Genomic DNA, 23747 nt, shown 5'->3' on the forward strand with positions numbered 1-23747 from the left:
ATTTTTAAGGTAATTATTGTGTATCAAAGTAAATATTTTTGTTCTACTATCCAGGAAAAAGACGATTGCAAAATTGAAATGTATTTATCCACTAAGTTAATTTGGTCAACTTTTAGGAGTTCACAGTCATAAAGATGGCATGGCAGACATGGACTAAAAACCACACAACTCTAGTTTAGAATAAATGTGATCTTTATATTGAGAGTGCCCTTGAGCACCACCTTGTGGTTATGGAAAGTGAGTGCACAACAGCACTGTTCTGATACACAGCAGCTGCCCTCCTAAACACACACTAGTCGTGAATCTGCAGTTTCTGCCAACTGCATTCTGTGTTCTGGCAATTTCTACAGAGTTCAGTGAAATCATCCTTCATATACTGTAATAGCTCAATCAGACGACTGTGATTACTGAAGTGAAATGCACACTGAACAGCTGATGCTGTGGACAATGTTTAAAAAGATCCACTTATCTAAGAGATTTACTTCATGTTTCAGTGCCTCTAAATTATGTGCTCAATCTATTTTTCACAGCTGTTCAGAGTTGAAAATTCTCTCATCATTTACTCACCCTCATGCCATCCCAGATGTGTATAACTTTCTTTCTTCTGCAGAACAAAAATGAAGATTTTTAGAAGAATATTTCAGCTCTGAAGGTCCATACAATGCAAGTCAACAGGGTCCAAAACTATGAAGCTCAAAGCAAATAAAGGCAGCAGAAAAGTAATCCATGTGGTTATATGATAGGTGTGGGTGAGAAACATCACATTTTTAAGTCCTTTTTTTTATTTTTATTTTTTTTACAATAAATCTTTACTTTTAAACATCCCTCTAAGCGCTCTTCTCTAAGAGTTCTTCTTTTGTTTTTGCTTGTTTGTGCATATCGGCACCAACTGGGCAAGGAGGAGAATTTATAGTAAAAAAAAAAGAAAAGAAAAAGGATTTAAATATTGATCTGTTTCTTACAGAAGCCCTGAACCGCACTTTTTTTTTTTTAGGTGTCTTAGGCCCCATTTACACCATGATTATATATGATATAACATCATGATGGCGCCACGGATGGCTGCCTCGGTGTGGAGCGCTTCTATTGTTTTGTTGTTTTTGTTTGTTTGTCCTGTGTTTAGTAATCTTTTTCCAGTCAGTTTTACCAGAGACGAACTGCTGAACATTCGACAGCTTATACCAGACCGTCGTTACACGGATTTTGAATATTCAGACGTTTTCCTAGACATTTTAGTTGGAGGCGCAGCTGTGTTGTTCAGGAGACGCAGGCGAGGAAGACGAGCCGGTGCGCCGGTCAAACTCCGTCGGCGGGCTTTCGAACAGTGCTGCCGAGCATTCATCTTGCGAATCTCCACTCTCTTCCTAACAAAACGGACGAACTACATCTCCTCACCCACACAAACAAGGACTTTTCAACCTCTGCTGCCTTGTGCTTTACAGAAACCTGGCTGAGTGAAGCCATTCCGGACAGCGCGTTACATCTGCCGGCTTCCAGCTGTTCAGAGCGGATCGCATCGCAGAGTTAACGGGGAAAACGAGAGGCGGTGGAACATGCTTTTACATCAATCAAAGTTGGTGTACAGATGTAACAACATTAAAGAAGATGTGCTTTGGAAGCACTCTTTATCAACTGTAAGCCTTTCTACTCGCCGCGGGAGTTTTCCTCGTTTATTCTGATAAGTGTGTATATCGCACCAAACGCGTGTTTGAATGCGGCGCTGCAACAGCTGGCTGATCAAATCACAGACACAGAACAACAATACCCAGACTCAGTTACTATTATTCTTGGGGATTTTAACAAAGCAAATCTAAGACAGGAACATACTGGATCATTGTTACCCAACAATAAAGGATGCATATCGCTCTGTCCCTAGAGCAGCTTTGGGACTCTCTGATCACTGTCTGGTTCATCTTCTTCCAACCTACAGACAGAAATTAAAATCTGCTAAGCCTGTAGTAAGGACTGTAAAGGGATAGACCAATGAAGCAGAGCAGGAAATACAAGCCTGCTTCGATTGCACGGATTGGAGTGTTTTTGAGGCTGCAGTCACAGACCTGGACGAGCTCACAGATACTGTTACATCATATATCAGTTTCTGTGAGGATATGTGCATTCCTACTAGGACTTATTTAACATTTAACAACGACAAACCGTGGTTTACAGCAGAGATCAGGCAGCTTCGTCAGGCCAAAGAGGATGCTTACAGGGGTGGGGATAAAGTCTTGTACAATCAGGCCAGGAACACACTGAATAAGGAAATCAGAGTGGCTAAAAGAAGATACTCTTAGAAGCTGAAAAACAAGTTTTCAGGTAACGACCCTTCATCAGTGTGGAGTGGCATGAAACAACTCACAAATTACAGGACTCCTACCCCCGAACCCTGTAGGGAACCAACAACTGGCTGACCCCCCCCGCCCTTCAAGAACTATACACTTCCAGAGTGAGGAAGAATGCTGGAAAAATCACTCTGGACCCCAGTCACCATGCCCACAACCTTTTTGAACTGTTGCCTTCTGGCCAACGCTTCTGAGCTCTGAGCACCAGAACCATCAGGCACAGGAACAGTTTTTCCCTCAGGCTATCCATCTCATGAACAGTTAAATTGCCCCATTGAGCATTAACTATGTGCAATACACAGTTTAGTCTTTTTTATATTTATCCAACACATCCAACCTCTTCTGCCATTTCATTCCTCTGAAAAAAACAAAAAACATTTGCACTGTACATAACAGATTTGTATTTGCACTGTACATAACAGATTGTATTAGATCGCACTACATATATGTATGTGTGTATGTATGTATGTGTGTGTCTGTGTGTGTACGTACGTATGTGTATAACTATTTTTTATTATTATCTATGTCTTGCTGCTGTTTTTGTATTGTTGTACACTGGAAGCTTGTGTCACCAAGACAATTGGCAATAAAGCTCATTCTGATTCTGATTCTGATGATTAACATGCGTTTTCGGTGATCGGATCGCTATTGGATTGCACTTGACCACATTAAATGACAGGTGTAAATGCACCCAAAACTCATTGTGATCGGATCACTGAAACCGCATTCGGAGGTGGTCAGGAACGGATTCTGTCCACATTCAAAGAAGGTGTAAATGCAAATGCATTTTCGTTAACCGGATACAGTTATGTAAGTAATTAATTATGTGATGAGGTTACGCTTCAGTCATTGTTGTTAAAGTGCTGTGTTGGGGGTTCTTGCCCTTTTCTGTTAATTCTGCCATGCAATGTGAACTGTTTTCTAATCATGCACGTCACAAGTGAAACCAGGCTTCACTCAAACATTTCAGATGAAGCATATTTAGTAGGGTGGCCAGATGTCCCGTTATTCCCAGGACAGTCCCGTATTTAAGCACTTATTCTAGTGTTAATCTTAATTCTTAAATGTGTTTTATCCCATATTTCCCCTCTCCTAAAATGTCTCTATCACCTATGCGGCTTTCTCAGTCACAATTATGGCCAATTCCCAATGCGCTCTAAGTCCTCGTGGTGGCGTAGTGACTCGCCTCAATCCGGGTTGCGGAGGACGAATCTCAGTTGCCTCCACAACCAAGACCGTCAATCCGTGCATCTTATCATGTGGCTTGTTGAGCGCGTTACCACGGAGACATAGCACATGTGGAGGCTTCACGCTATTCATGCGCCCCACCGAGATCGAGAACCACATTATAGTGACCATGAGGAGGTTAACCCAACGTGACTCAACCCATCCTAGCAACCGGGCCAGCTAGTTGCTTAGGAAGCCTGACTGGAGTCACTCAGCACACCCTGGATTCGAACTTGCGACTCCAGGGGTGGTAGTCAGCGTCAGTACTCACTGAGCTACCCAGGCCCCCCAAAACCACGCTCTTTGATGAGTGGGCTTGCGCGAAAAACATAGTCACTCGTCGCATCACTGAGTGGAACATGAACAAGACGGCCGTGTCTGAGAGATGGACAGACGTTTTTCGTGAGCAGGAGAGCAAGACCATCAATTTCGGAGTCTTAGCTAAGTTGGTGGAGTTTGTTTTATGCCTGCCTTGGACATCTGCATCTGTGGAGCGTGTGTTCACATTAATGAACGCAGCATGGACACCGGATAAATCTCGACTCAGTCATGAACAGTCGTGAAAGCAATGCTTTTCGTCTTAATTTTGGACTGGACTGTTTACGATAAACTCTTGAAAGAAAAGCGCACACTGAGAAAAAACTGCTGCCAGCGAAAAGTACAAGGTGACAACAGTTACAGATGCGGATGCACCCTCTACTTCGCATTGATCAGCGCCTAGGAAAGTATACGTCAATTAATTTTTGCTGGGAGGGGGCTGTCCTGTTTTCCACAAGCAGGAATCTGGTCACCCTAATATTTAAAGTGCAGAATGAGTCAAGATGAGGCCTCAAAGTTGGAGATCAGATGCAGAGAGCTAGAGAGTAGAGGTGTGTTAGTTTTTCCCAAATATTTGTTAAGGTCTTTATACCCACTTGAGACTGTGCCAGCAGGCACTTTCTTTTTAGGTACAGAAAGTTCTGCACAATGATGTAATAACCCTAAGTGTCAGGTCAGGCTGTTATGACCTATAGAAGTGTGAAAATTGTGGTTTGAGTGGAAAGATAGACTACAGCCCCACTCACACATTTATTTATGCAAACGACTTGTAAATTTACCTATCTCAGCAAGATACGAGGGCAGGTGTCTCAAAGCGTATCCTGTTGTGTACTAGGTCTATGTCTGTACTATGTCTGCACGTTTCTTAGAACAATAACAGTCATAAACTACGCTCTCTCGTTCCAGCTCTGAAGCCTCATGAGGTCAAAAGGGTAACAAACTCATATATTAGAGGATCAAATGTATACATTTTGTCTCACGCATGCATTTAGGTCTCACGGGAACATTGGATACATAAGGCATCAAGCATGAATATAATGATAGTATTGCAGTGACGATATGAATATACAGGTGCATCTCAATAAATTAGAATGTCGTGGAAAAGTTCATTTCAGTAATTCAACTCAAATTGTGAAACTCGTGTATTAAATAAATTCAATGCACACAGACTGAAGTAGTTTAAGTCTTTGGTTCTTTTAATTGTGATGATTTTGGCTCACATTTAACAAAAACCCACCAATTCACTATCTCAAAAAATTAGAATACATCATAAGACCAATAAAAAAAACATTTTTAGTGAATTGTTGGCCTTCTGGAAAGTATGTTCATTTACTGTATATGTACTCAATACTTGGTAGGGGCTCCTTTTGCTTTAATTACTGCCTCAATTCGGCGTGGCATGGAGGTGATCAGTTTGTGGCACTGCTGAGGTGGTATGGAAGCCCAGGTTTCTTTGACAGTGGCCTTCAGCTCATCTGCATTTTTTGGTCTCTTGTTTCTCATTTTCCTCTTGACAATACCCCATAGATTCTCTATGGGGTTCAGGTCTGGTGAGTTTGCTGGCCAGTCAAGCACACCAACACCATGGTCATTTAACCAACTTTTGGTGCTTTTGGCAGTGTGGGCAGGTGCCAAATCCTGCTGGAAAATGAAATCAGCATCTTTAAAAAGCTGGTCAGCAGAAGGAAGCATGAAGTGCTCCAAAATTTCTTGGTAAACAGGTGCAGTGACTTTGGTTTTCAAAAAACACAATGCACCAACACCAGCAGATGACATTGCACCCCAAATCGTCACAGACTGTGGAAACTTAACACTGGACTTCAAGCAACTTGGGCTATGAGCTTCTCCACCCTTCCTCCAGATTCTAGGACCTTGGTTTCCAAATGAAATACAAAACTTGCTCTCATCTGAAAAGAGGACTTTGGACCACTGGGCAACAGTCCAGTTCTTCTCCTTAGCCCAGGTAAGACGCCTCTGACGTTGTCTGTGGTTCAGGAGTGGCTTAACAAGAGGAATACGACAACTGTAGCCAAATTCCTTGACACATCTGTGTGTGGTGGCTCTTGATGCCTTGACCCCAGCCTCAGTCCATTCCTTGTGAAGTTCACCCAAATTCTTGAATCAATTTTGCTTGACAATCATAAGGCTGTGGTTCTCTCGGTTGGTTGTGCATCTTTTTCTTTCACACTTTTTCCTTCCACTCAACTTTCTGTTAACATGCTTGGATACAGCACTCTGTGAACAGCCAGCTTCTTTGGCAATGGATGTTTGTGGCTTACCCTCCTTGTGAAGGGTGTCAATGATTGTCTTCTGGACAACTGTCAGATCAGCAGTCTTCCCCATGATTGTGTAGCCTAGTGAACCAAACTGAGAGACCATTTTGAAGGCTCAGGAAACCTTTGCAGGTGTTTTGAGTTGATTAGCTGATTGGCATGTCACCATATTCTAATTTTTTGAGATAGTGAATTGGTGGGTTTTTGTTAAATGTGAGCCAAAATCATCACAATTAAAAGAACCAAAGACTTAAACTACTTCAGTCTGTGTGCATTGAATTTATTTAATGCACGAGTTTCACAATTTGAGTTGAATTACTGAAATAAATGAACTTTTCCACGACATTCTAATTTATTGAGATGCACCTGTATATTAAACTGAGTACATAAATGTGAATATATGAATATGATTGCATAGCTTCTGATTATAGTTGATTTCAAGCATAATATCAATAAGCAAAAAATATAGTAAAGGACTCTAGCCACATGCATCATAGACTCTCTAACATTATATATGTTTCTTTCCTTGATTAAGATATGCAAAACATTCTTGTTATAGTATTATACAACTATAAATCAACCGATCAAAGTACCAAAGCTGTCATCTGTCACCTTGTAAGATTTCATGCATACTGATAGTGGCACCTGGTGGCCGAAGTTGATATGCATGCTAATTTTTAGCTAGCAAGCACAAAAATATTCTCATGTGTTGCCTCTTGAGGAGAAAAAAACATTTTGAGAAAAAATAAATTGAGAGAAAAATAAAATTAGAGAGAAAAATTTATTTTTAGAGAAAAACACAATTTTAGAGATTTCTTTTTTTTTTAATTTTTTTATGAGAAACATTTTAGACAGATTTTTTATTTGTTTATTTATTTTTTTTTTTTGGTAGGACATAGGCTCAGGAAGGCACTAAGACACCTAAAGCAGTGTGGTTCGGGGCTTCTGAAGACATGGATTAAACCACTGGAGTCATATGGATTACTTTTATGCTGCCTTTAGAAGAAGAAGAATCAGAATGAGCTTTATTGCCAAGTATGCTTAAACATACAAGGAATTTGTCTTGGTGACACGAGCTTCCAGTGTACAACAATACAAAAACAATACAGAAACAGCAGCAAGACATAGATAATAATAAAAAATAAAAAATAAAAAATAATTATACACATACGTACAGACACACACATTCATACATACATACACATACACATGGGTAGTGCAAATCTAATACAATCTGTTATGTACAGTGCAAATGTTTTTTTGTTTTTTTCAGAGGAATGAAATGGCAGAAGAGGTTGGATGTGTTGGATAAATATAAAAAAGACTAAACTGTGTATTGCACATAGTTAATGCTCAATGGGGCAATTTAACTGTTCATGAGATGGATAGCCTGAGGGAAAAAACTGTTCCTGTGCCTGATGGTTCTGGTGTTCAGAGCTCTGAAGCATCGACCAGAAGGCAACAGTTCAAAAAGGTAGTGGTCAGGGTGAGTGGGGTCCAGAGTGATTTTTCCAGCCTTTTTCCTCACTCTGGAAGTGTATAGTTATTGAAGGGGGGGGGGCAGGGGGCAACCAATAATCCTCTCAGCAGTCCAAACTGTACTTTGTAGTCTTCTGATGTCTGATTTCGTAGCTGAACAAAAACAGACAGTTATTGAAGTGCAGAGGACAGACTCAATGACTGCTGAGTAGAACTGTATCAGCAGCGCCTGTGGCAGTTTGAACTTCCTCAACTGGTGAAGGAAGTACAACCTCTGCTGGGCCTTTTTCACAGTGGAGTCAATGTGGGTCTCCCACTTCAGGTCCTGTGAGATGGTAGTGCCCAGGAATCTGAATGACTCCACTGCTGCCACAGTGCTGTTTAGAATGGTGAGTGGGGTCAGTGTTGGTGTGTTCCTCCTAAAGTCCACAATGATCTCCACCGTTTTGAGCGTGTTCAGCTCAAGGTTGTTTTGACTGCACCAGACAGCCAGCTGTTCAACCTCCCTTCTGTATGCAGACTCATCGTCATCTCTGATGAGGCCGATGCCAGCAGTGTCATCTGCAAACTTCAGGAGCTTGACAGAGGGGTCATTGGCGATGCAGTCATTGGTGTAGAGGGAGAAGAGTAGTGGGGAGAGCACACATCCCTGGGGAGAACCAGTGCTGATTGTACAGGTGCTGGAAGTGAGTTTCCCCTGTCTCACAAGCTGCTGCCTGTCCATCAGAAAGCTGGTAATCCACTGACAGATAGACATGGGAACAGAGAGTTGGTGTAATTTATACTGGAGTATAGCTGGGATGATGGTGTTGAAACTGAAGTCCACAAAAAGGATCCTTGCATATGTCCCTGGTCTGTCCAGATGTTGCAGGATATGATGCAATTCCATGTTGACTGCATCATCCACAAACCTGTTTGCTCGATACACAAATTGAAGGGGATCTAGAAAGGGTCCAGTGATGTCCTTCAGGTGGGCCAACACCAGTCTCTCAAATGATTTCATGACCACAGACATCAGGGCGACAGGTCTGTAGTCATTAAGTCCTGTTATTTTTGGTTTCTTTGGGACAGGAATAATGATTGAGTGTTTGAAGCAGCATGGGACTTCACACTGCTCCAGTGATCTATTGAAGATCTGTGTGAAGATGGGGGCCAGCTGGTTAGCACAGGATCGAAGACACGCTGGTGAGACACCATCTGGGCCTGAAGCTTTCCTCGTCTTTTGTTTCTGAAAGACGTGGCTCACATCATCTTCACAGATCTTAAGTGCAGGTTGAGTAGCAAGAGGGGGGAGGAGGGGGATTGCAGGAGGTGTTGGTGTTTGTTTGAAGTGAAGGTCAGAGTGGGTGTTAGGTGTGAGATTGGGCCTTTTAAATCTGCAATAGAACACATTCAGGTCATCAGCCAGTTGTTGGTTCCTTGTGGGCAGGGTGAGTGGGGTCCAGAGTGATTTTTCCAGCATTTTTCCTCACTCTGGAAGTGTATAGTTCTTGAAGGGCGGGGGGGTCAGCCAGTTGTTGGTTCCCTACAGGGTTGGGGGGTAGGACTCTTGTAATTTGTGAGTTGTTTCATGCCACTCCACACAGATGCAGGATCGTGTCCTGAAAACTGTTTTTTCAGCTTCTCAGAGTATCTTCTTTTAGCCACTCTGATATCCTTGTTCAGTGTGTTCCTGGCCTGATTGTACAAGACTTTATCCCCACCCCTGTAAGCATCCTCTCTGGCCTGACAAAGCTGCCTGATCTCTGCTGTAAACCACGGTTTGTCATTGTTGAACTTTAAATAAGTCCTAATAGGAATGCACATATCCTCACAGAAACTGATATTTGATGTAACAGTATCTGTGAGCTCGTCCAGGTCTGTGGCTGCAGCCTCAAAAACACTCCAATCCGTGCAATCGAAGCAGGCTTATAGTTCCCAGTCTGCTTCATTGGTCCATCCCTTTACAGTCCTTACTACTGGCTTGGTTGATTTTAATTTCTGCCTGTAGTTTGGAAGAAGATGAACCAGACAGTGATCAGAGAGTCCCAAAGCTGCTCTAGGGACAGAGCGATATGCATCCTTTATTGTTGTGTAACAATGATCCAGTATGTTCCTGTCTTTGGTGGGGCATGTGAGGTTCTTTTTGTATTTGGGCAGTTCACGTGTGAGATTTGCTTTGTTAAAATCCCCAAGAATAATAATAACTGAGTCCGGGTGTTGTTGTTCTGTGTCTGTGATTTGATCAGCCAGCTGTTGCAGCGCCGCATTCAAATGCGTTTGGTGCGATATACACACTCACCAGAATAAACGAGGTAAACTCCCGTGGCGAGTAGAAAGGCTTACAGTTGATAAATAGTGCTTCCAAATTAGGACAGCACATCCTCTTTAACGTTGTTACACCTGTACACCAACTTTCATTGATGTAAAAGCATGTTCCACCACCTCTCGTTTTCCCCGTTAACTCTGCGATGCGATCCGCTCTGAACAGCTGGAAGCCCGGCAGATGTAATGCGCTGTCCGTAATGGCTTCACTCAGCCAGGTTTCTGTGAAGCACAAGGCAGCAGAGGTTAAAAGTCTTTGTTCATGTGGGTGAGGAGATGTAGTTCATCTGTTTTGTTAGGAAGAGAGTGGAGATTCGCTAAGTGAATACTCGGCAGCGCTGTTCGAAGTCCGTGCCAACAGAGTTTGACCAGCGCGCCTGCTCGTCTCCCTCGCCTTCGTCTCTTGAACAGCAGAGCTGCGCCTCCAACTAAAATGTCTAGCAAAACGTCTGAATATTCGAAAACCGGGAAAAGATTGTCTGGTATATGCTGTCGAATGTTCAGCAGTTCGTCTCTGTTAAAACTGACTGGAAAAAGATTACTAAACACAGGACAAACAAACAAAAACAACAAAAGAACTGAGGAGCTCCACACCGAGGCAGCCATCCGTGGCGCCATCATGTGCTTTTTGGAGTTTCAAAGTTTTGGACCCTGTTGATTTGCATTGTGAGGACCTACAGAGCTGAAAATAATCTTTTAAAAATCTTCATTTGTGTTCTGCAGAAGAAAGAAAGTCATACACATCTGGGATGGCATGAAGGTGAGAGAATGATGAGAGAATTTTCATTTTTGGTTGAACTATCCCTTTAACACTGATGTGTCTATCCATTTTAAAATACGTTCCTGGTGTAATGTTCAACAATCAGTAAATATCTAGTTTTATTTATTTGTTTAATTACTATATCTGTATAATATAATTTATCTTATTTCCCCACAGGATATTGTCTCTCACGCGGAGGCTGCACTCAACAACATCTCACCTACAGCTGTCTGCCGAAAACTATCTGCCATTGGCCGAAGAGTTCTGTCTATTGAATCCGTCGCAACTTTTGAAGGTTTGAGTAGACCTCAGTATTGTGGTATTTGGTGTGACCTAGTTAAAGATACATGCTACCCTTCAGACCAGTTAGAGCTCCAGACTGCAACTGAAATGAAAAATAAAAAATAATTGTGACAATTTAAAATCTAGTCGCAATTGGCAACAGTTGGGAACGCTTTGTGTGCGTTCATATGTGGTTTCATCAGATAACATTTTGTGAGTTACTGAACTGTATCTTTAGAAATAGTGTCTTTACACGTTATCTTGCTTCTAAACAACAACTAAATCGAGCAGTTCTGTAATTTGGCAACTAAAAAGTCTGGAGCCCTTAGACCAGTATCAGTTTCCATCTTGGTTCGATGCTGATCTAGAATGAACTACAAGTCGCTTTAGATGAAAACATCTGCCAAGTAAATACTTAGTATCTGCATAGACCTTTCTAATCATTTACAGATGGATGGGAGAAATCTGATCCACAGTTTCTGGAATACAAAACCTCAAGATCAAACTCTGTGGAGAACCACACCAGCGATCGTATCATGATGAGAAACTTCTCCTCTGATTCATATGATGGTGAAGAGTTGCTGTTGAAGCGCAGAGGTCTGGTCTGCAATGGTTCTTCATGGTCTGGAGGTTCAGCTAGTCTCAGAGAAGATGAACCTTTTCCAGACAGCAGGTCTCAGAACAGTTCTCCAGTGCACAGGAGGAACCAGGGGAAGAAGCCTGGGAGGGCGAGGAGAGCCCTGAACCGCTCCTGCTCCGTCCCGGATTCAAACAACCCCCCGGCGTTCTGTACTCCAGCACACGCGCCCATCAGCATGCTGGTGACGGATCTATCTGACATCACAGAGGACGAGGGCGCAGTGTCCGGCTGGAACGGGAGGCTTCATCGGGTCAAACCGAAGCAGACCACATGGGACACAACTTTAGAATCAGGGGAGGAGGAGTCTGTTGATGTGACGGTCAGCACACCTGAATCTGTTGTGCAGGAGACTGATCAGAGCGACAGTATTGATGTTCAAACCTCATCGTTGGTGAAAGACGAGGACACTTGTGCAGACGTTGACCTGTGCGGTTCAAACCATGTAAACAAAAGTATTTTATGTCTCAGTGAGGACTCTCAGAATGAGGTAAGTATTGTACGTTCAGAGAGTTTTTTGCATGTATTGCAATGGCATTAAAAGCCTCTTGAAGAGTGGCTTAAGTGTCCAAATCCTCATGAATGTGTCCCTCAGTGTACCTGTACTAGATGTAATGTGTAATTTCTTTCTCAGTGGATCTCGTTGCATGAGCTGCTCTCACGGTGTGCTCGTCCTTTCTCCGTGAATGAACTCTGGGCTTTATGCTACACGTGTCTCTCCACACTGCAGACGTACATCGACTTACCAGGTGTGTCTTTTACATCACAAATACAAGTGAAGTCATTGAAGTCAAGTTATTCATTGTTCGGTAACACTTTGCAAAAACTGTTAATTTTCTAAAATCAGCATTAACTACAGGGTTAAGGGCTGTTCACACCAAATCCGTAACGATTTTGCGAGACGAACCTCTGACGGAAGGTCTATTCACACCGTGTCCATAAAAAAATGAAATGAAAAAAATACTTCACCCCTGTACAGTAGGCGGCGCTGTTGCTGTTTGACAAACATTTATAGCAGTCTCCTGCCTGCACCTTCAGCTGTTAGAGATTAATATATTGAACACTTTTAAAGCTTTTATTTACCTAATTTGGCATAACTGTTTCATTATGTTCTTTCCATTGTGTTGATTCATTTTGAGGAGTATATAATCTGTGTTTTATGTGAGTGAGATGAAGAGTAAAGAGCGCTGATGTAGTGATGTCCACAGACTTTAGCAGGGACAGGGGTGGATTTTTTTAGTGAGTAGTAATTAATTAAAAAAAAAAATTCTCCCCTTTTCTCCCCAATTTGGAATGCCCAATTCCCAATGAACTCTAAGTCCTCGTGGTGGCGTAGTGACTCGCCTCAATCCGGGTGGTGGAGGATGAATCTCAGTTGCCTCCACGTCTGAGACCGTCAATCCGCGCATTTTATCATGTGGCTCGTTGTGCATGACACCGCGGAGACTCACAGCGTGTGGAGGCTCATGCTACTCTCCGTGATCCACGCACAACTTACCACACGCCCCATTGAGAGCGAGAACCACTATTTGTGACCACGAGGAGGTTACCCCATGTGACTCTACCCTCCCTAGCAACCGGGCCAATTTGGTTGCTTAGGAGACCTGGCTGGAGTCACTCAGCACACCCTGAATTCGAACTCGTGACTCCAGGGGTGATAGTCAGCATCAATACTCGCTGAGCTACCCAGGCCAGGCGATCTGCTGTATTGCGCGCTGTTAAAGGCACCTCCGCTTAATTTTCTTTAATGTGCCTGCAATTTACAAAGAAATCTCATAATAACACATTATTACTGGTATTGTGAGATTTATTGTAGATTTATTTTAATTTCATTATTAAAATTTTTTCCCTTTTTCTTGATGACCAAATGGGACCTTTAGATTTGTGAACGAAAGGGCCAGGGGCTTGCGCACCTGCTGCCCCCCTTCTGTGCACGTCACATCACTGATGCATATTTATTTGCACATGTTTTTTGCCATGACTATGTTCCAAACAGACTTCCAAACCCAACGTGTCTTTTTATAATGCCTGTATTAGTGCTTGGGTAATTTGACACAAGGTACAGTGATATAATTATGGATGAAAATTTAAAGAAGCCTAAATCTTTCAGAAACGGGTTGTTTTAACCACACATACAGCACTTTTTTGGGGCATTTCCAGCTTAATTTGAGCAAAACGCCCATTCAATGCAGCTATTTCTGCATTGCCAAAAAGACCTGGAAGTGCTGCCACCAAGCGTTTGTTTGAAAAGAGTGACTTCATCTATAAAGTATTACCAACCATCCCTACTGTGTTTACCCCACAAACTAATGGTAACATTTACAGGATAGGGTACAACAGGATTAAAGGCACACCTTAAGGATAGTGTGCATTTTTCTGGTTGCAATGTGTATCAAGATTGAAAAAATACATTTTAGTAATTAATCAATCAATCCTTTATTGCCAAACAACATAGTTGTCTGGAATTTTCCCGGTGAGCTCACAACAATAATAACATAAATATATATATATATATATTTTTTTTAGATGATGATGATGATGATGATGGAGCAACATCATTTGTGTTAAAATAATAATAACGGAAGGTTGTTTTGATTAAAATGATGATTATTATTATTATTATTATTATTATTATTATTATTAATGATTTTTTTTTAACCCCCTCACACCCCTAAAAAATCCCCTTGAGCAAAACTGAAAATGACAAATTAGTATTTTGTCTAAAATAAATGTGATAATTTTCAGGATATTCATTAGTTATATACATCTGCGACATTTTAAAAATGATTAAATGTTAGATCAAATTACCTCAAAACCAATCTTTAGACACTGCATACAGTGATCCCATGGATCTGGAATATTTTGCAGTGCATAGTAAGAAACTGTGGTTTTTAAGGAAAGTACTGTGGTTGTTTTTGTTTCTATTTAGTGTTTTTGGAAGAAAATCTAATCAAATGTGCCTTTTACCCCGGGGGGCCTTTAGCCCTGTTGTACCCTATTTGTTTGCCCCATGTTTGTCTGATTTGTGAGAATAATAACAGCTGTACTCTGTATGTAAAGATTACCTGTGTCTGGACTCAGTGTATGTGGGGTGTGAAGGTGAAGTGCTGTTTCTGAGACCTACAAACACAGGTATGATCATTACAGAACACCTGATAACATTAACATCTGTCCATGTAAAGTTAATAAAATTTAACGAAAACAACTTTACATGCTGAATGACTCACACTGCAACAGAAAGGCAAAAATATTGTAGAGTATCTCACTTAAAAAAAAAAAAAAAGTGATGCATAAATTGGGCCAGTCAGCAACTCTGAACTGAACCCAGAACATACTAGCAACCACATAGCAATGCCCTAGCAACCACCCACAGTACCCTAGAATTGTACCAGTGAGTTTTGCATGGTCAAACACTTTTTAGAAAATGTAAAAATGTAGCTATTATTATTATTGTTAATATTTCATTCATTTCCATGCCTGTTGTCCTTCACAGCTTCCTGTGATGTATTTTTCCTGGCTCCTGAATTTCAAGAGCACGGAATTGTGACGGAAAAGGTTTGTCTCTATGGCAACCATTGCCTTGTAGTTACACCGTGTTGACCAATCATATAAATGTGTTTTGTTACAGTAGTTTTCGTTCATCTCCAGGCGTGCGTGTACGGGGTCGCAGCGATCCTCTGGGCTACAGCCAAGTTTAATATGTCTGCAAATCAAAAACTGGCCATGCCGAGAAAGCTCAAGAGACTTCTACTAGAGATGGCCAAACGAACACCGATTGAAAGACCATCTATTGAAATGGCAAAAAAGGTCCTTGAGAATAGAGTCTGTAAAACATGATTTTTGTCAAACAGGTGAATCTCATAAAAGCCGACAAGAAATGTGTGGATAATGTTTAAACTCAAAATCTAAAGACGGAAAATGGGACTTGATAAGTTAAGATTATATTAAGAGCTAATAAAAAATACAGTATATGTTGCACAAAGAAAACGAAGACTGTTTTTTGGACCAGTAAGATTGCATTGTGCTATGCTTTGTGACATTATTTTCAATATTTCTCCTCTCTAATTGTCAGTAGTCTACGATGAGAAAAAATGAAAATAAATGAATTTGGCATTACTGTTGTATAGGGGGAAAAGGTATTACCTATTATTTAAATTGCGAAGTACAACTGTGAGTATTTGTTGCACAAATTTACATTTATTCTGGATTTAGTGTTTTACTTAAATTATAAATGGGTGTTTCTTCAACTTCGGTCACTTTTAGCACTGTGGACTTTTAGAAAGAAAAGTCGTGTTAAATTTTTTTTCACTCTCTTAGTAATTATTTATGTATTTATTTGGTCTCCTAACAGTGTCCATCAGTGTATGTTCATGCATCACAGGAGATTTCTGTCATATTTGTCATGAAAATTCCCACCACAGTGTCATTTCCAGCACATCTCAAATTCTGTTTTGTGTTTAATAGAATTCAGTGCTGGAAATGACGCTGATGGAAATGACATTTTTAATGTTTTTATTTTTATTTTTTATAAAATGACCCACTCCTTTGTCTTGCTAAGGCTAATTCTAATAGCTATTTTTCACACTTTTTGCTTTATTGATAAAAAATGTTCTGCTCAATATCATTCTGCTGATATTTCCTTTGATTTTTCTTTGTTTTGTCTCATATTTCATCTCAAGCATGCTCTTCACTGATACTTTTGTGCACTTGGTAAACAAGTACACTAAATTTTGATAAAAATTAAAAAAAACTTCATTAGGGGCAAAATTGTTCAGTGTGCTGGAAATGATGACAGTCATCGTTTTTGATAACACAATAAATAGTGAAATGGTTTATGTTTAGAAAGATGATATTCACAAAAAGCAACAAAAGGGGCCTGGGTATCTCAGCGAGTATTGACGCTGACTATCACCCGTGGAGTCGTGAGTTCGAATCCAGGGTGTGCTGAGTGACTCCAGCCAGGTCTCCTAAGCAACCAAATTGGCCCGGTTGCTAGGGAGGGTAGAGTCACATGGGGTAACCTCCTCGTGGTCGCAATTAGTGGTTCTCGCTCTCAATGGGGCGTGTGGTAAGTTGTGTGTGGATCGTGGAGAGTAGCATGAAGCCTCCACATGCTGTGAGTCTCCGCGGTGTCATGAACAACGAGTCACGTGATAAGATGTGTGGATTGACGGTCTCAGAAGCGGAGGCAACTGAGACTTGTCCTCAGTTATGTCAAACTGTTATGCCAAAAAAAAAAAAAGCAACTTATATTGCATATAAGTGCAAATAGTGGCATATACTATTACACCCCTGTTTAAATACTATTAAATCACTGCAGCGTTTGTACTGTGTTTATTAGAGTCCCACAGACACCCTACACCAACCCCTAACCTTCTTTTACAATATTAACCATGGTTTTACCACACTAACCATAGTATCACCATGGTATTTAGTAGGAAATCATAGTAACCAGAAAATTAAACATGGCTACTATTTTAACACCATATTACTGTAACACCGTGGTTAACTGCATCAAGACTATGGTTTCCACCAAAAAACATGGTCACTACAATGTTACTACAGTAAAACCATGGTTAATTTGATCCAGATCAAACCCTTCACTGTAACCAAATCACTGCGAGGAATCACTTTTATTTATTATTCTAAGAAGTATTATAGGAAATATTAAGAGTGGAGACATGGGAAAAAGCGGGACAAAAGGTAGGATTCGAACCCGCATCGTCAGCATGATGCATATTCACACCGTCGTAACACCTGTAGTCCACCAGACTATTTGAGTGCAAATAGTCACTCCATTCTCCGTTCTTTTTTAACCCACTAAACGTCTAATGTGTTAACCAGTTCAACGTCTCTTCCTCATCGCCTTCATTTCACCAGCAGTTGACCACAAAGAAATTTGTCATGGCTGTGATGAGCTTGGTCTCAGCAATGGTGGGCGGAGTTTGTGTAAATAGGCTTTGCCAACAAGACAGGCTATTTGCACTTAGTGTAAATAGACACTCCGTTAAGTACAAAAAATAAATAACAAAGTCCTGGTAAATAAAAACTTAATTTAACAAACAAAAAAAAAGTTGTTCTTTTTTATCAAAACCAAACCCCAGGGAAATTAATTGACCCGAAGTTGAAGAAACACTTATATATTGTATCCAATAAGTCATTGTCATTACAGCATTATGGTAATGAGAATTCAACTGAGGGTGAAAATGTGCAAAATTGTTATGAAAATAATGTCAAAATGCAACGCATCTTAATCTCAAAAATTGCCTTTATTTTCTTTATGCAAAATATATTTTCTTAATTCTTTGTTTTGTTTTGGGGTCAAAATGTTACCTGGACACTTCTTCATGACATTCACCCATTGATCTCATTAAATAAAAGTAATAAATGCATCTTCTGTTTCTTATGACCAGTTGTGATTCAGCCATAGAAGTACTCTGTTTTTTTGTTTTATTTTGCTGTTGTATCTGGTAACATATTGCACGGCTGTGTATCCGGTGTTAATGTACTGTTATATTTCAGTGTTGCCGTGACTACCTCGCCCGTCAGGGTACTAATGCAGAGACGGTGTGGACACAACTCATCACCAGAGTTCAGCAGGTAAAGACACTTCATTTATAAAATCTGAGAACATGCAGGTCTCATGATAGCAGGAGTTTATTGATCCTGTGATCTCTTCTTTTCAATTCTATAGAGTCCTCGGTGCAGTTTACTTCCCTTCTGTTTCACAGAAACATTGTGTATGCTTAAATCTGCACGTTCTCATGCCACATTAAACATGCCTGTCGAACGAAACGGACGCCCTTGCGGGCACCGGCCGATGCATTATTTGGAAGTATCCTGAAAATCTCCCCTTGTCCAAACGCTCTTCTGTAACTCTATTCTGTCTTAATGCATGAACTTTAGTCCACAAGTTTCTCATGACAAGTACCGTTTTCATTGAAGGCATTCGATGGAAATAGAGCTACAGAGGAACCGTCTTCTCCTGAGTGTGCCGAAAGTCCACCTGATCCACACTTGGGAGAAGATAAGACAGGTGCGAGCGAATCACAGACTCTCTTTTAACATTAAGGTTTAATAATCCTGGTTCTGATTCTTCAAACATGAATGTTCCCCTGAATCTTTATGGACTTTACTGTATGTTTGTTTGGTATTAATCTGCAGGTTTGTTTGATTGTGAGGTTTTTCTCTCAGGTTTTATCCCGTTGGCCAGTGAGGGCAGGTTTGCCCCTGTAGCTGGTCTGGTTCCTCATATTTACCCCGTGTCCTCCGCCAACATCAACCTGCCTGAGGCCTTCAGCTCTCTTGCGACACACTTCAGCCCCATAATACTGACTCAAGATGAGCTGCTACATGAAAACACCCCAACTGATCCTGGATCTGAGTGGTTGGTCTTTATCTTGTCTTGTTCTGTTTAATGGTCTTTTCAAAATTAGCAGTAAACACTTGGTGACCATTTCAGGCCAGTTTACAGATGAGTGTTTTGAGTGCTTAACATCTATTGATATGTATCTGGGCCTTTATTTACAAGTTTTCCTTATAATTGAAACTCTTTTCTAGTTTTTTCACCTTGTTATTTATTTCCAAGGATTTCAAGTAGACAAACTATTGAGGACATCACAGCTGAAACTATTGTGCAAGAGTCAGAACAACAGGAAGAGAGAGACTTTGGTGAAGATTTGTCTGTGTTTGGACGCTATTCTTCATCATCCAGTTGCAAGACTCTTGTTAATTCTTCTCCGCCTCTGATCACTCCCCAAACAAGCAAATTTGAACTTGACGCCCATCTAGATTTTCCCACCTTGTCACGTGCTAATGGCATATTTAACAACTTCCTGTTACAGCAGGACCCTCAGACAGGCCATCTCACCCTACTTCCTGTACAGATCTCAGCGCTTCGACCAATCACGGATCTGGATCTCATAAATACAAAACCACTAAACAAGAAACTTATCAAACTACCATCGTCTGGAATATCAGATGACAATAATAAGTATCAGAGAGGTAACACATCATGTTACCTGTATAGATGACTCTGCAATGTCCCCTGAGCCCACGACCCTTGAGAGGGGAAGTCAAAAGGCAAATATGAGAGCTCAATTTGCACCTCACTCTCTGAATGACCCTGTCCAGAACATGTGAGAGATTCCCTGTCATAGAGGAGTTTGCCTTTGATGGATACCTGGAGAAATGAGTTGAAGATCTGGCTATGGGTAACTATCTTTTGTTTTTGTTTTGTTTCGGTATCATTGTTGTTTTGTTTTGTTTTGTTTTGTTTTAGTTTCTTTGTTTAGTTTATATATATATATATATATTTGGTTTGGTTTTGTTGTTTAATTTTTTGTTTTGTTGAATTTTTATTTAATTTTTTTTATCACTTTTTGTTTCATTTTTCGTATTTTTTTATTATTTTTTTTATTGTTTTTTTGTTGCTGTTGCTGTTGTTGGGGCTTTTTTTGGTTTTGTTGTTTATTTTTTTATTTATTTCGTTTCAGTTTTTTTGGTTTGGTTTTGATGTTTAATTGTTTTGTTACATTTTTTTGTTAATTTTGTTTAGTTTTTTGCTTATTTATTTATTTATTTTTTAAGTATTTAGTTTTGTTTGTTTTTAGGTTTGGTTTTCTTGTTTGTTTTGTTTCATTTTTTTTTAATATTTTTGGTTTTCGTTTTTTGGTTTGGTTTTTGTTTCATCATGTTTTGTCTTGATTTTTATATAGTTTTTTGTTGTTTTTGTCTTGTTTATTTTTGTTTTATTTTTTTTATTTTGTTTTTATTTATTTATTTTTGTTACTTTTTTTTATTTTGTTTAGATTTTTGTTTCCATTTTGTTTCATCTTGTTTTTTCGTATTGTTTTGTTTTTGTTTTGTAGTTTTATTTTTTGTTTCATTTTCTGTTTTTCATTTTTGTTTTCATTTCATTTGGTCATTATTTTTTAGTTATTTTTGGTTCTTTTTTTTTTGTTGCATCTTTTGTTTTTCGTATCGTTTTTTTGTTTTGTTTTTTTGTTTCTTTTTTTGTTGTTTTGTTTTTGTTTTGATTATTGTTTTTGTTTTGTGTTTTGTTTTCATTTAGCTTTTTGTTTAGTTTTATTTAATTTACACTGCAAAGTTTGAAATAAGTTTCAAGAGGAAAGGAACTGGAATTTTGATTTATGGTTTTTAACTGTTCTTATTAAACAAATAGTTGCTGGTTGAGCCACATTCAAAGGTGTTGATATACAGTATATGCACACCTCTGACCACGCATCAGTTGATTTCTAAATTAATTTTATATTCATTACTTCCACCAATTATACAGATATGAGATCTATTGAAATAAACCATGAAATGTATGTATAAGTGGGCAATATATTTTCTCCTTTACCTTTAGAATCTTTTTGTAACTGGAAGACAAGAGCAAACTGTGTTAAATATGACTTTATCTTGCACTTATGATTTGTCTGTTCCTAGGAGAATACATCTTCTTCTCCCATTTGAGACCTTCTGTCGAGTGATAACAGAAAAGTTCTGCGACCTGTACTGGGAGCAGAAACTGCTGTGTGATCTACACTGTCTTATTAACCAACATGTAACTACAAATCCTGAAAATGTAACCCTTCTCCATTTGAGGATATCTCTTAATTCACTTGATCTTAAAATGTGAGTAGTGTTTGCCCATACAAAAGTCACCACCACAATGCTAAATTGTCCTATGTGTTTGTAGCACACTGAAATGTGGTTGCTATGGTGTTATGGGTGGTTGCTAGGGATTTCTAGGTCAAAGCCATAAGAGTTCACCCTCAAGTCTCTGTGATATTCTGGTCTCTAGATATGTCTCAAGTTCCTCCAATGTAAGTCTATGGCTCAAACTGGAAAACATCATGTGGCTTTGAATTTTAACATGAGACCAATACTTGAAGAGACTCTTGAGTCGTCTCCAGTGAGTGCCACCCATCAGACCTCATTGCATTTACATTTATGCATTTGGCAGACGCTTTTATCCATTCCTCGCAGTGCACTTATTACAGGGACAATCCCCCCGGAGCAACCTGGAGTTAAGTGCCTTACTCAAGGACACAATGGTGGTGGCTGTGGGGATTGAACCAGCAGCCTTCTGATTACCAGTTATGTGCTTTAGCCCACTATGCCACCACCACTCCAATCAATCAATCAATCCAAAATCAACATGTTTTTTTCGTTTTTCAGAAAAAAATATCTAAACATCCTTATTACATGTAAATATACTTGAGAAGCACAATTGTGTAAGATAAAAAGGCCTTTCAGTTTTTTTCATTGAATATGTCTTGAATTAAGTTTATTTTGCTAACAGGGGTGTAGCACCAAGTTTTGGGCCCCAGGCACAGAACTATTTTAGGGCCCCCTGACTAATTTGGGTTTGTGGTGGAGATAATATTCAGTATAAACATTTTAGATGGATATTTAACAGTGCTAATTCATAACTTTTTATTTTTAAATGCAAATATTATTTGAATCAAGCAATACAATATATATATATATATATATATATATATATATATATATATATATATATATATATATATATATATATATATATATATATATATATATATATATAAACACACACAAAAAAAACAAAGCCTACTAACAAAATAAATAATAGTTTCCATCCATCAAAGCCCTTCCTCGCACAGATCACTCTTCATCCTCCTCTTCATCACTGCAGCCTTTTGGACTTATATTCTTCAGTTGTTGAACTGCCTCTCTGTTTCATATCAAATGTATTTATAAAGCACATATTAAAACAACAGATGTTAACTAAAGTGCTGTACAATACAAAAGGGTAAAAATAGCAATATAATACACATAGAACACACAAATAATACAGAAATACAAAGCACAACCTCTAGGACTGATTAAAAGCCAAGGTGAAAAAATATGTTTTCAACTTAGTTTTAAAATCATGTATTGTTGATGCTGATCTAATATACAGTAAATAGGTAAACTGTTCCACAGTTTAGGGGCAGCTACCGCAAAAGTGCGGTCGTCCCTCATCTTCAGTTTAGTCCTAGGGACTATCAAGAGCTTCTGATCAGACATGCAACAGGTCAGCAAGGTAGGGAGGCGCTAGTTCATTTAGGGATTTATTAGAGAAAAAAGTATTTTATAATCAATTCTAAATGGAACTGGCTGCCAGTGAAGAGAGCATAGAATAGGAGTAATATGGTCACGCTTACGGGCCCCTATCAGCATTCTGGACCATTTGCAGTCTTGCAAGGGAAGTGTTGTTAATTCCTATATAGAGGGAACTGCAATAATCCAGGTGAGCAAAAATAAAAGCATGGATAACCTTTTCAAAATCCTTAAAAGACAGGAAAGGTAAAGACCTTAGATAAAAGTCTCAGTTGAAAAAAAATAAAAATAGTTTTAATGACTTTGTCAATAAACTGCTTTAATTGTTTCTCTGCATCTTGGTTCCTTCCTTGTGCCACGGTGCCAATTTGCTTATCAAGTAAATAAATCACGTTTTAAGAATGCTTCGATATTTGTACTAGAAAACAAGACAAAAATACTTGTCTTGAAAATCATTTTTTGCAGTGTGGAAAATATCTAAACATCCGTAAAACAAATAAAATAAATAAAAAAAACTTGATACGCAGAATGATGCAAGATTTCAGAGAAATCTAATAAAATATAGTGGAGTTCATGCTTCAAACAAGAAAAAGCCAATGGGAATAACTTTTGTAAAAAGTTCTGAAGACAAGATGATATCTTATGTAATTTTGCTTCTCAAGTAAATGTGTCTATTTTTAAGAATGTTTAGATATTTTTAATGGAAAATCAGATAAAATACTCCGTAAGAAAATTATTTTTGCTGTGTTCATGCTTTCTGTGTGTAAATCGTTTTCTTAATCAGTTATTTTGTCTTTTCTAGTAAACATATCTAATCCTTAAGACAAGATATATTTTTATTTTTTTTCAAGGATATTGACTTGTTTTCAGAGAAGTTTAAGTGAAAAAATAAGCTAAAAAATAAACATCTTGAATTAAGTGAAGCACTTTGTGCTAAATTGCTAAAAGGTGCTAAATAAATACATTTATTATTATTCACTGCAAAAAAAAATAAAAATAATAATATTTACAGGACAAGTATTTTTGTCTTGTTTTCCAGT

At 39.2% G+C, this 23747-nt stretch overlaps 1 protein-coding gene across 1 annotated transcript in view; it reads left to right on the plus strand.

Moving 5' to 3' along the window:
- Nucleotides 1-23747, plus strand: part of LOC127411680 (kinase non-catalytic C-lobe domain-containing protein 1-like) — a 63053-nt gene that overhangs the window by 14838 nt on the left and 24468 nt on the right. The window contains 13 exon segments of the mRNA XM_051647392.1: nt 10875-10992; nt 11430-12106; nt 12251-12365; nt 14677-14748; nt 15110-15171; nt 15265-15423; nt 18139-18216; nt 18562-18652; nt 18811-19003; nt 19205-19620; nt 19776-19842; nt 21070-21184; nt 21425-21535. Coding sequence (XP_051503352.1) covers nt 10875-10992; nt 11430-12106; nt 12251-12365; nt 14677-14748; nt 15110-15171; nt 15265-15423; nt 18139-18216; nt 18562-18652; nt 18811-19003; nt 19205-19620; nt 19776-19842; nt 21070-21184; nt 21425-21535 — 2274 coding nt within the window.

The sequence above is a fragment of the Myxocyprinus asiaticus genome, chromosome 21 (assembly GCF_019703515.2).
Source record: "Myxocyprinus asiaticus isolate MX2 ecotype Aquarium Trade chromosome 21, UBuf_Myxa_2, whole genome shotgun sequence".
In the NCBI taxonomy this organism is placed as follows: domain Eukaryota; kingdom Metazoa; phylum Chordata; class Actinopteri; order Cypriniformes; family Catostomidae; genus Myxocyprinus; species Myxocyprinus asiaticus.